Below are 13,083 nucleotides of genomic sequence, written 5' to 3' on the forward strand. Positions count from 1 at the left end.
TCTGCGTGTGAACAGGCGTGTACGTGCACGCTGGTGTCTGTACACACTTGGGTTGGGCGGTGTGGAGGGAGTCCAGAGCCCACTTCTTCAAGGTCACTCACTCAGTGTGGTATCATCTCAGAGGCCCCAGTTTTCTCAGCTGTGAAATGGGAGCATTGCAACTTTGCTCACCAGGCCCCGGCAGATTAACTGAGGGAGAGGCCGGGAGAACTTGGTGAATGTTAATAAGGACTGTGAATGCCCGGCTGTAGGACCACCCCGTGTATGTGTCTGGGGAGGGTGGGTATGCTGGGATTGTATCATAATGGCGATGATGATTCAAGTATTTGTCAAGGGACCTCCCTGGTTAAGATGCTTAACTGGGTGCTTCCACTGCAGCGGGCAGAGGTTCGATCCCTGGTCAGGGAACTAAGATCCTGCATGCTGCACAGCATGGCCAGAAAATAGACAAAAAACAAAAAACATTTGTCAGGTGCTTATTAGGGGCCCAAGAGACACCTGACCTGCCCATTAGGGTAGAAGCTGTTTTGCAACCCTCTTTTTGTATGCAGGGAATCTGAGGCTCAGAGAGGTTAGCAGGGGCTGATGTTGATAATCCTTCTCTCGAGGGGCCGTTGAGCACCTTGAACAAGATACTCTAATGGTTTGGTGTGGCACCTGGCCCCCAGGCCATGCTGTCAACTGAGGGGTTAGGGTAGCCCAGCCTCCACAGCCGACTGCCCTAATTTCGTCACTAAGGGCTTAAGGGCTTCCCTGGTGGCTCAGACGGTAAAGAAGTTGCCTGCAATGCAGGAGTGCTATGTTGTGCTTAGTTACTCAACTCTTTGGGACACCGTGGTCTGTAGCCCTCCAGGCTCCTCTATCCATGGGGATTCTCCAGACAAGAATACTGGAGAATGCTGCAGTGGGTGGCCATGCCCTCCTCCAGGGGATCTTCCCAACCCAGGGATCGAACCCAGGTCTCCCACATTGCAGGCAGATTCTTTACCATCTGAGCCACTAGGGAAGCCCAAGAGTACTGGAGTAGGTAGCCTATGCCGTCTCTAGGGGAACTTCCCAACCCAGGAATCGAACCCAGGGTCTCCTGCATTGCAGGCAGATTCTTTACCAGCTGAGTTACCAGGGAAACCCTGCAATGCGGGAGATCCAGGTTCAGTCCTTGAGTCGGGAAGATTCCCTTGGAGAAGTAAATGGCTACCCAGTCCAGTATTCTTGCCTGGAGAATCCCATGGACAGAGGAGCCTGGCGGGCTACAGTCCATGGGGTCACAAAGTCAGACACGACTGAGTGACTGACACTTTTACTTTTCACTTTCACTTTTTCTGTCACTCACCTGCTTGTGCCCTCAGGCAAGTCACTTAACCTCTCTGAGCCTCAGTTTTCCTCATCTGTGAAAGGAGAATTACAGCAATACCTACCTCCAGAGCAGGATTTCTCAACCTAAGCACTGTTGACTTTTCCGACTGGGTAGTTCCTTGTGGCGGGCACGGTCCTATGCCTTGTAGGGTGCCCGGCGCTACCCCTGGCCTTGACTCACCAGATGCCATTAGCCTTCTCTCCTCTGCACAGTGTGACAACCAAGCATGTTTCTGGATACTGCCCAGTGTTCCTGGGGAGCCGAGGGGTCCCCGGCTGAGAACCACTGGTCTAGGACTCCAGGGAGGACCGGGTGAAAGCGTGTATGTGAAGCACTTGGGCCCCCAAGAGCCCCACGATCACGGTGATGATGGGGGTACAGTTCATACTTATCACTTCACTGTAATTAATACGCTGACACTGATCCCTGTTTACCTTGTCAAGGCTGCTGCCAGTGAGTGAGTGAGTGACTGAGCGGGGATTTCAACCTGGGGCTGGCTGACTCCAGACCCCCTGTTGTGGAGCCCCAGAAAGCCTGGATGCTGTCTGGGCTGAGATTTCTTAGGGGAGGGGGTACAGGCATGGTGGGGGCTGGAGGGGCTGCCTCACCTGGCCCCCACCTTGGGTGGAGGGTGTCTGGAACCCCGTGGGGACCTGGGAGGGGATGCAGTAACTAAGAAGTATGTGCTTCCACTCCTTCCCTTCCCCTGACTCTGGGTCTCCACTGAGGTGAGCAGGACTGTGCCTGGCGAAGTCTAATCTCCTCAGTGCCTGCAGCCTGGTGGACAGCCCTCCCTGCCTCAACATACCCCCATTCCTGCGTCAGAGAGCCGAGACTCAGGGGGCAGCCCCTAGGGGGGTCTCCATTACCCACCTGGCAGGTGGATTGGCGCTAATGTCTCCTGACTCATAGATGCCAGCACCCAGTGGGTGCTTCAAATTCTTGAAGACACTTGGCATCTCCCAAGAGCTTTAGGAGGTGGTGTGCTTACCCTGGTTTTACAGGTAGGGAAACTGAGGGCCAGAGAGAGGAAGCGATTTGCCCAAGATCTCACAGCTGCTGATTAACCAGGGCCCAGAGGGGAACCGGGTAAACCGATTTCAGCACCTGTGCACCTTGCCCTTCCTTCCCTCTCTGATTGTGCTCATCGACAGCCCCCAGATTAATCCCAGGGTCAACACTGGACATGCCCGATCTCATTGAATTCTTCCTGCAAATGTATGAGAGAGTTACTGCTATTGTACCCATTTTATAGATAAGGAGACTGAGGCTTGAGACTCTCTCTCAAGGTCATGCTACACGGAAATAGCTTAGCTGGGATTAGAACCCAGGCCTGGAAGAGTCTAAAGTCCAGGCTCTGCCTCCCCATTTGTGCCCAGAGTGGGGCCCGTCCGAGGCAGGAGCTGTGACCCTCTGTGTGCCCTGCTGTGCCCGCCAAGAGAGGCCTCTTGCAGGGGCCCTCGTCTTTTCTCCTGGCAACCCAAAACAAACAAGATGGGAACCAATCTTTATTTGTTCTTCTGCTAATATTGCTTGGAGGGAGAGATGTAGAAAAGAGAACTTTTCAGACATTTCTCTGCAGCCCGGGCAGGATGTGAGGAGTTCCAGGAAACTCGCCCTTGGTGTCCAGCCTGCCCCGTGGCATGCTGCAGAGGGCAGGGGGCTGACAGCCAGCGGGCCCGCGTCCCTCCCTTGCCCTTCTCCTGGCTAAACATTGGGCCTGGGAGCCAGGGAGACCTGGGTTCAAGTCCAGCTCTTCTCCTTACAAGCTGTGTGACTTGCCCTCTTCAAGCTCCATTTTCCTCACCTGACAAATGAGAATAAATAATACCTTTGTCGTCAGGTCGTGTCTCCGTGTGGCACCCCTCAAGGTGCAGGGGATGCAAGCGTGGACAAGGTAGAGGCCTTCCCTACCCTCTGATACTCACAGCCCGGGAATTAACTAATCCCACGAACAAATGGTCGGGGGCGGGGGGGCGCTTCCCAGAAGAAGCAGCATGAGTTGGGAGCACAGGTGGGCAGGAGCTCACCAGGCAGAGAGGAGAGGGAAGGGGTCAGCACTTGGCACTGGGGAGCAGAGTTTGGGCACAGCCAACTAAACCCTCAGAACCTCAGTTTCCTGTTCTGTGAAATGGGGTCATAATGATGACACTGGGAAGCTGAGGGCGACTGACTCCCACAATGAGTTCATGTGTATTTCCTGAGCACCTAGTGTGCCTGCAGCATTCATTCAATGCTTATGTTTGAGTAGGTGCTTTCTGTGAGGCAGGCACAGCACAGGCCACTGGATTGCATACGCTCTGCTTTGTCCCCATTTCACAGATGAGGAAACCGAGGCTGTGAACCAGCAGCTTTCCTGTCATATGGTGGCTAAATCCGGAACTTGGATTCAAACCCTACTGTGGGTGCTCCAAAGCTGGTTTGGTTGGCCAGGAGTAAGCCCCAGGCTCTATGTTTGGGGACCTGGTGTGATTCTGAGGCCCTTCCTTCTCCAGCTGATGTCCAGGGTAGCTGGACCCGAGGCGGAGTTTCCAGGTCCCTGAATGGGGCTCCTGTTGCAGCTCCTGCTGGGGGCTGGCGGCCAACCACATCTGGGAGTGGCCACCCTGCACCCCTGTCATTACAAGGGTGGCTTTGAAACAGCTGGCAGCAGTGCTGTTTGCCCACGTGGGAGGGGGGCTTCCTGGAGCTGGCCTGACGCCCCTCCCGTTCCCTTGCAGGCTGAGCTGTGTGGACGGGTCCCCGGGGCAGCATGGCGGATCCCGGCGAAGGCCCCCGCGGGGGTCCAGGGGAGGCGGCCGAATCCCCCGGGGATGAGAGTGGCCCCCCCGGTGGGGAAGCCTTCCCCCTGTCGTCGCTGGCCAACCTGTTTGAGGGGGAGGACGGCTCCCCGTCGCCCTCGCCGGCTGATGGTGGTCGCTCCGCCGGCCCAGGCGACGGGCGACCAAACCTGCGCATGAAGTTCCAGGGTGCCTTCCGCAAGGGGGTGCCCAACCCCATCGACCTGCTGGAGTCCACCCTGTACGAGTCCTCGGTGGTGCCCGGGCCCAAGAAGGCGCCTATGGACTCGCTCTTTGACTACGGCACCTATCGTCACCACCCCAGTGACAACAAGCGGTGGAGGAGGAAGGTCATAGAGTGAGTATCGCTGGCTGCCTGGCCGAGTGTCTCCTCTGTGTTGAGTTCGCCCATTCGCCCATCCGTCCGCCCACCCATGGTCTGCTCGTTCATTCATCCAGCTCCCTGTCTTTCCTAGCCGTCCACGCGTCCAGTCCACCCATCCACCCACCCACCCACCTGTTCATCACCTACTCGCTCAGGTATCTGTCTGCCCACCTTTCCATCTATCTGGTCATCCTCTCATGCACCAGCTTTCCGTTTGTCCACCGTTTACTCCCCACACACCCATCCATTCTGCTGCTACTCACCGTTTCTATCCATCCAGCCAGTCAGCTGTCAGACTGTTCATCAGTCATTCATTCCGTTTCCATACCTCTCTTTCGTTATTTCCCTTTCCTTCTCTCTTTCTCTCTTATCAGCTGCCCGCCTTTCCACCTGTCCGTCCGCTTGGCCAGTTTATCCTCCATCATCACTCATTCGGATGCCTATCGACCCATCTATTCTTCTGCCATCTCTGTCTAGCCATCTCCGCATGAAAACCCGCTAGAACCCCTCTCAGGCCTCTGTGTGTGTCTGGAAGACAGTCTTGAAGTCTGTGTATGTCCTGTTGTCATCGGGTCCTCCTCTGTCCCCCCATGCTGATCACAGACTCATTTATGCCCTTGGATGAAGCCCAGCCACCTTCTCAGCCCCTGCTTGGTCAGGAGCTGTCTGTCTCCTTTGTTTATTTACTGAGTCACCGGTTTGTTCAGTGAATGTTTTTGAACCACCCACCACATGCCAGGTTAGGGCAGGGGTTGGCCCTGGGGCTCCAGGAATGAGCCAGGCCAGATGCTGTCCCTGCTTAGCTTAGACACTGAGTAGTTGTCACGGGCACCTTCAGTTTGGAGGGCAGAACACTTAATAAGCAAGTGAGTAGACAGTTCACTTTGGACTTATCAGGTGGTCCAGTGGTTAAGACTCCATGCTCCCAATGAAGGGAGTATGGGTTCAGATCCTGCTCGGGGAAGACCACGCGTGCTGCTTGGTCAAAAAAAAAAAGAAATAGTTCACTCTGGGAGAAGGAAATGGCAACCCACTCCAGTATTCTTGCCTGGAAAAGTCCATGGACAGAGGAGCCAGGCGGGCTACAGTCCGTGGGGTTACATGACTGAGCCTGCATGCATGAGGAGGGTGGAGGGAGATGGGTTAGTAGCAATAAACTGGTAGAACTGAAAAAAAAAAAAAAAAGAAATAGTTCACTCTGGGGGAGGTGCTGAGGTGAGAGAGGGAGCTGATACAGGAAATATAATCCAGGTGGACTTCCTGGAGGAGCTGGCATTTAGGCCCAAAGCTAAGGAGTGAGAAAGGGCAGCCACACGGGGGATTCACTGAAAAAGCTCCTGATGCTGGGAAAGATTGAGGGCAGGAGGAGAAGGGGATTACAGAGAATGAGATGGTTGGATCTCATAGACTCAATGGATGTGAGTTTGAGCAAACCCCGGGAGATGGTAAAGAACAGGGAAACCTGCCGTGCTGCAGTCCATGGGGTCGCGAAGAGTCGGTCACGACTGAGTGACTGAACAACATTCCAGGTGGAGGCTGGAGAAGCTTGCGGTCTCCAAGAACACAGTCTGCAAGCTGCAGGATGAACTTTGTAACCTCCACGCAGAAGTGGAGACAGGCCCAGGACAGCAAGGCGCCCTGACGCCCGGTCTCTTTGGAAGGTTGCCTTGCAAGCTGGTGGGCTCTTCGTCTCCCTTTCCCCCTCCTTCAGACCCTCATCCCCACCACTTCCTGAGACAGCTAGGGCGGATGGCTTTGGAGGGGCTGAAGAGGAGTTGGAGGCGGGTACGGCTGAGCAGCTGAGGTCTGCAGAGACCCCGAAGGCTGCCTCCGTAAGGATGGTGGCGGGGCGAGGGTGTTCTTTTCATTTTCTGGCTCAAAGGTCACAGCTCAGGAGCAAATGAAATGGGGACTGCCCTCGCCTGTGTGCCCTCCAACACCGATGTCCAGAAGCACCTCTCCCTTACCTGGCGCCCCGTGGCTGGAGGCCCCGTCCTGGGGTGCAGGGTCTGGGCCTGGGCAGAGGAACAGCTCGGTGACCCCTCGCCCTTCAGCCCCACCTCCTCTGCTCCCCTCCACACTCCCCTCCACTCCCTGTCTCCTCTCCTGTCCGTCCTGCCTTCATTTCACAGCCTCCTCCTGCCCCTGTATGTGCTGGGCGCTGGATGGGTGAGAACGTGACCCTGCCCTCGGTGCCCCTGGGCTAGCTCTGCGCCAGCTCTTTGTCTCTCAAAACCTGGCGCACAGTAGGTGCCCAGTGAATGCTTATTGAATGGCTGATTGACTGTTTTTTCCCTTCTTTCCTTCTCCGTCACTTCTCCTCCCCCAGCCCTCCCCACCTTAATCTTTCTCCACCTTCCTCTGTAGCTCAGCGTTTCTTCCACACATGCAGGCTCCGGACACCCAGTAGCACTAAATAATAACAGGAACAGCAGCTAACGTTTGCCAGTGTTGACTGTGGTGGGGCCTTGAACTAAGCATCTACATGCACGGCCTCATTTGTCTCAAATGTTTGTTGAATGAATAAATCAAGCAGTGAATGATTTGAATAAATGATAGAGTTGCTTTATCTTTTAGTCTGGTGTTCCTCCTTTCTGTCCTTAGTATCCTTGTCTCTTCCAGTCTCTGGCTTATTAAGCACTTAATAAATGACAGATGGATGGATGGGTGGGTGGGTGGAGGGATGGAAGAATGGGTGGGTGGGTGAGTGGGTGGGTGGGTGGATAGATGGATGGGTGAGTGGATGGGTAGGTGGTTGGATGTATGAATGGGTGGATGGATAGATGGATGGGGACCTTGTGAGCTTCTTTCTGTCTCCACCCTGCACACAGTAGGTGCTAGGTAGAGTGTTGGGGTAAAACATTCCTCTGTGTCTCCAGATGTCTCTCCCCTCTCAGCCCAGCCCCTCCCTAGGGCTCCAGCTGCCCTCCCCTACAATCCTCTGGCCTCTAAGGCTGGAGACTGTGAGGGTGGGCAGGGGATGAACCCTCCTATCACCCCGCTTCCTCCCCCTTCAGGAAGCAGCCACAGAGTCCCAAAGCTCCCGCACCCCAGCCGCCTCCCATCCTCAAAGTCTTCAACCGGCCTATCCTCTTTGACATCGTGTCCCGGGGCTCCACTGCTGACCTGGATGGGCTGCTCCCCTTCTTGCTGACCCACAAGAAGCGCCTCACAGACGAGGAGTTCCGGGGTGAGCCACCCAGAAATAGCAGGCGGGCCCGCTGGGGGTTGGGGGAGGCCTGGCATTGGGGGCCCCCTTTCCCGTCCGCGCCTTCTCTTGGGTCAGTGGGCTGCACTAGCCAGGACGAGCACTGGACAGGGAGTCTAGTCCTGTGTGTCGTTTCCCATATTACTTAACCTCTCTGGGCCTTGGCTGCCTTTCTTCATTCATTCAGCCTTTATTTATGAAAAGTGTCATAGGTAAGCAAGGTCACATTACAGGCTGTTTCTTTACCATCTAAGCCACCAGGGAAGCCCAGAGTCTACACACCTGGGCTCAGATCCCACCTCTACCACTTAAGGGATCCTTGGCCTCTCTGAGCCTCAGTTTCCTCATCTGTACCCTGGGGAATAATCACAGTGTAGCCCTGGCCTCTGCGGACAGAGAATCCCATAGTGCCGAGCACAGGGCAGCCAGGGTCCCAGAAGCCCCTCTCCTGTCTGGGGGAGCTCTGGAGGGGGTCACAGGTCGTTCCTGCTTCAGCTCTCCAGGTTTGAGCCCCGCCCCTGCTCAGTTTTCTGGCTCCCCACTGTAGACTGGAGCCCAGTCACCACTGCCCTGGGACGTAGCCCAGACAGCTCCCTCCAGCCTCGTCCAGGGCACTGGCTCCCTCCGCTGCCCTGGCCTCTCTGCACATCGGGGAGGGTAGCCTGTGAACCCCTCCACCCAAGTCAGCCAGGTACCAGGTGAGCTGTCATTAACTGGCCAAGTGACCCCACAAATCAATATAAAATGCCAAGAATTGTGGCACCTGCCAGGAAGGAGGGCCTGTCTCAGGTGGGCCGGCCACAGTAACAGGGCTGACGAAGCTCCAGGGAGATCAGGTATTTGGAGACTTTAGGTATTTCAAGCAAATTAAGTGCCTAAATAGGCTGACCGGGTCTGCAGTGTATTTTTCACATATACCTTTACCAGCCAGATTCTCTGAACACCAAAATGATACTCTGCTGTATCACTGTGTCCATCAGAAGAGAATTATTGGCCTTACAAAAAGCATTCATTCATGGTGTCCGGCCAGGGCGCAGATGGTATGGCCTTGTTTGGGGCATGAGCTTAGAGTTGTGGTGGGGGATGGGGTCCCCCTCTCCTCTCAGAAGGTCTCCGTGATGCTGCGAATCTCATTTGGAGATCAACCACATATAAGCCCTGGCCAAACGGCCCCACCTAGCCCCACAAGTTCACCATGCAAAAGTGGGGAGCTTTGGGGTGGAGGGAGCCCCCGTGAAACAGAAATCGTGGTGCTTTGCCTTTGGTGGGCAGAGCAGCCCCAGGCTGGACTTACCAAGACTTCTGGTTTTTCCTGAGTTCAGGACTGGGTCTCTGAGCTCAGGCTGAGTTTGGGCGAGTGGGTCTGCGTGAGTCTGGGTGGGGGGCTCTAAGACTGGCTGGGGGAGGTTGTTGACATTGTACAGAATAAGGCAGGTGTAGAGGGGGATTTACTGTGAGGCCCACTACTTAGGCTTCAGGACCCTCTCTTGCTCTGGCCCCCAGTACATCCATGGACCTAACTTGGAATTTGTAATTGTGTGTTCACTTTCATAAACAGGATCCCCAATTTGCATGTCTTGAGCTCCGCAAACACTGGCTCCACCCCTGCATGTTTTTCTAGCCAGAGGTTCATGAGCTCATTGATTCTTAGGGAAGTTAGTAACCAGCCCTTCAAAAGTTTGACAACCTCCAACTGAACAGTTTATTTAGGGCCCCTGGCTCCAGCCTCCCCAGTGGGCAAAGCCACTTTGCCACCTGGTGGTGGAGTCCTGTGACTGCAACCACGTCTGATTTCTGGCTGAGTCCTGTTCTTGGCTCCTTATCCCAGGACCCAGGTTGGCAGCCCCGTACCCTGCTACAGTCCAAATCAACGGTGTGATCCCACATCCTACATAAACCACTTGAGCCCTTGTGGTTTGGAATTCCTTGCAGTGCACAGCTTGCCCCTTCATTGAATGTGTACTTACTCAACAAGTGGTTATTTATTGGGCACCTACCAAGCGTCAGGTGCAGTGCTGGCCTGGGGCAAAAAATGATGAATAAAGCAGACTTGACCCTGTCCTCAAGTTTCTCTCAGTCTCGGGGGTGAGACCAACATCGATCAAGCAATCACAGAAACAAATACACAATTACAACCTGTAACTGTGTATCCACAAAGAAGCTGTGTTGGAGGATTTGACTTGATCAGGAAAATCTGGGAGAGCTTCTGGGAGGAGGTGACGCTTGAGCTGAGTCTGAACGAATTAGAGTTAACCAGGTAAAAACAGGTGGGGGAAGGATTAGAGAGAAGGCTAAAAAGCGGCATGTGCAAAGGCCCTGTGGCTGACCATGACCAGAGCTGAACTCAGTTGCTATGTGTGGATTCAAGGATGTCCAGAGGAAACCAGGCAGGTGCCCTGGGCATGTGAGAGAGATGCTGGCTGGGCCAGGTTGCTGGCAGTGGAGATGGGGAGTGGTGGAGGGCTTGGAGAAACAGGTAAAACTGGTGGGGACTCTCTGGGGGAGAGGGTGTGTGGAAAAGGTAGGACGAAGACGAGTGACAGAGGTTTTGGCTGGCTAGGGACATCAGTGTCTAAGAAGGGGACACGTGCAGACCGCGTTGGGGTTTGGGGAATGAAAGATGATGAGGTCAGCATGGAGAGCTGCTACAATTCTAATTTTCTAATTCCCTGTCAGTTAGGAAACAGGCTGACCCACCTCGAGGCTCGTGGGTCTAAGCAGACTCCCCAGGGGCCTCGGCCAGTATTCCCCCCACCCCACCTTATGCAGATGGAAAGCTGAAGTCTGTTATTATTCAATACATAGTTACCTGCTGTTGACACTGGGCTGGGCACCAGGGATGCAGCAAGAAATAGCCAGAATGAGGTTTGTCTGAGCAACTTCACTCCTAGGGGTGGTGGGACTGGAATTCAGGTCTGTCTGAGTCTGTGGGTTTTTCCCATTCTGTCCACTGATTCCTGGTATCTAAAGAGAGTCTCGAAAGCATTTCTGGTAGAATAATAACTGCAACAGTATGACTTATTGAGCATGCCTGTCTACCTGGTGCTGGGCTCATCAACAGCTATCTATTAGCTTATGATTCCCCTTTATAGGCTCAATGTAGTTAGACAGGAAATGGAAGCGGAGAAAAGGTCACACACAAATCAGAAATGGGGAGCAAAGCCTGATGTGAGCCCCAGGGATCCTGGCTCCAGAGCGAGCCCCTCAGCCCACCCTGCCTCTCCCATTCCCTGTCCCATTCCTGGGCCCCTTCCTGCATCGGCTGTGTTGCCCTGTGCCTGGTTAAAAGCCAGTTTTCTTTCCATTGACTCTCTCTTTTAAAGATATAAATCCACTCACATCACCATAAAAGTTAATACAAGGGAAAGAAAATTGCAAAGGGTCATTAATGTTAGGGGGAGGTGTTAAAAATCCCTTAGTACCGAACGGAGACTGACTTCACAGGAGATATTTGACAAGGGGCTGACACCTTGCACACTTGGGCTTTTGCTGTCATTGTTGCTGCCGCTGCAGGAGCCCCCAAATCCTCTAAGATGGTTTCCTCTCTATCATGGCTCACAGCCCCAACTTCGGGGAACGCTGCACTCCATCTGCTCCCCTCTAGGGGCGCTAGTGCACCCGTTTCATGGGTAAAGGATCTGTGTTCAAGCAAAGGCTGCCTCCTGGGTCTGTTTTTAGATCCTCCAGTTTCTTGCCTGGAGAATCCCAGGGATGGCGGAGCCTGGTGGGCTGCCATCTGCGGGATTGCACAGAGTCGGACACGATAGAAGCGACTTAGCAGCAGCAGCAGTCCTCATTAGCAGATTAAAGGCTCTGAGAAGTCCTGTAGTGAAGAAATGGCAGCGGTTGGCTTTGATTAACCCAGCATTCCCCCCTTTAGTCTGATTTTTTAAAAGTCCCCTCCAGGGACTTCCCTGGTGGTCCAGTGGTTAAGACTTTGCCTTCCAAAGAAAGGGGCCTGGGTTTAATCCTTGGTCAGGAAACTAGATCCTGCTTGCTGCAAATAAACCAATGCAGACAATAAATATATATATATTTTTAATGGTCCGTATTAAAAAAAAGTCCTTCCAGATATGCTTTGGTAAGTGCCATCTCTCTACAGGCTGCAGCTTCTCATGTTTTAAAGAACTTCTGCTCCTCTGAGTTTCTTTGACCTCCTCAGTACCCTGGGGCCGGGGCGGGGAGCAGATGGGGGCCAGGCTCAGAAAGGAAAACGTAGCCAGGACGTCTGGCTCCCCACCCAGCGCCCTGTCCCCCGCTGCCCAGCAGTTTGGGCCTCCGCTCGAGCACTCCTCTTGTTGCGCGTGTCTCCCCGCAGAGCCGTCCACCGGGAAGACCTGCCTGCCCAAGGCCCTGCTGAATCTGAGCAATGGCCGCAACGACACCATCCCCGTGCTTCTGGACATCGCCGAGCGCACGGGCAACATGCGGGAATTCATCAACTCGCCCTTCCGAGACATCTACTACCGAGGTGGGGCCCCGGGCCAGGCGGGAGGGGCCTCCCTCCTCACTTGTCCAACCCCTCCCCACCCCCAGCAGCACCTCATTTCAGCCTGGGCCGCGAGTGCCAGTGTGTCCTGGAACCAGTTGTCGAATGAATGAACAAACGGGCTGAAGAACGATCACTACCCCTTCCAACTTTTGAATTCTGAGTTTCAGAATTGAAGCTTCCAAGGTTCTCACATGTAACGAGCCAAAAGTGCTGTGAACCTGGAAACCTGGACCCGAGATGCTCTGGTTTTGGAGACTCTGAGGCTTTGCGATAATAGCCCTGTGAGCCAACAGCTCGAAAAGGCAGAGGTGTCACCAGGACCAGCTCCCTGGGTCTAAATTCTGATATCCACGAATCCACCTCAACATTTTGGATTCCTGAATGTCAGATTCAGAGGCTGTGAATTTTGCGTCCCAAATCCTGTGAGACCATGATACCGTTGTTTCTTCTAGCGTGAAAGGCTCTTACGAGTCTGCAGTCCCCACATTTGGGGTCCTCCAAGCCGGATATCCCATGAGCCTAAACTCCTGTGGGTGTGATGCAGCAGGTCTGGGACCTCAGGCCTCAGAGACTCCACGTCCAGGAACATCGGAAGGTCCCCTTGCTGCCCGGGGGTGGATCTCCACCCTCTGCGCCCCAGCACCCCCACACCTGGTCAGGGCTGTGCGCCCTCCCGCCCCCCGTGACTGTCCCCCACCCCCTCCCAGGCCAGACCGCCCTGCATATCGCCATCGAACGCCGCTGCAAACACTACGTGGAGCTGCTGGTGGCCCAAGGAGCCGACGTCCACGCCCAGGCGCGGGGCCGCTTCTTCCAGCCCAAGGACGAGGGCGGCTACTTCTACTTTGGTGAGGAGGGGCC

General features: G+C 54.6%; 1 protein-coding gene across 6 annotated transcripts in view; it reads left to right on the forward strand.

Annotated features, from left to right (window-relative positions):
• The window catches only part of TRPV4 (transient receptor potential cation channel subfamily V member 4), a 52,873-nt gene that overhangs the window by 20,901 nt on the left and 18,889 nt on the right, over positions 1 to 13,083 (forward strand). For all 6 annotated transcript variants that reach the window (XM_055404758.2, XM_055404762.2, XM_088828266.1 and 3 more), the window contains 4 exons: positions 4,078 to 4,495; positions 7,540 to 7,712; positions 12,049 to 12,201; positions 12,930 to 13,070. In XM_055404758.2, coding sequence (XP_055260733.1) covers positions 4,110 to 4,495; positions 7,540 to 7,712; positions 12,049 to 12,201; positions 12,930 to 13,070 — 853 coding nt within the window. In that variant the 5' untranslated portion in view covers positions 4,078 to 4,109. The remainder of the gene's footprint in view (positions 1 to 4,077; positions 4,496 to 7,539; positions 7,713 to 12,048; positions 12,202 to 12,929; positions 13,071 to 13,083) is intronic.

This window comes from Moschus berezovskii, chromosome 19 (assembly GCF_049115385.1).
Source record: "Moschus berezovskii isolate FMDL1 chromosome 19, NW_MosBer_1.0, whole genome shotgun sequence".
Taxonomy (NCBI): Eukaryota; Metazoa; Chordata; class Mammalia; order Artiodactyla; family Moschidae; genus Moschus; species Moschus berezovskii.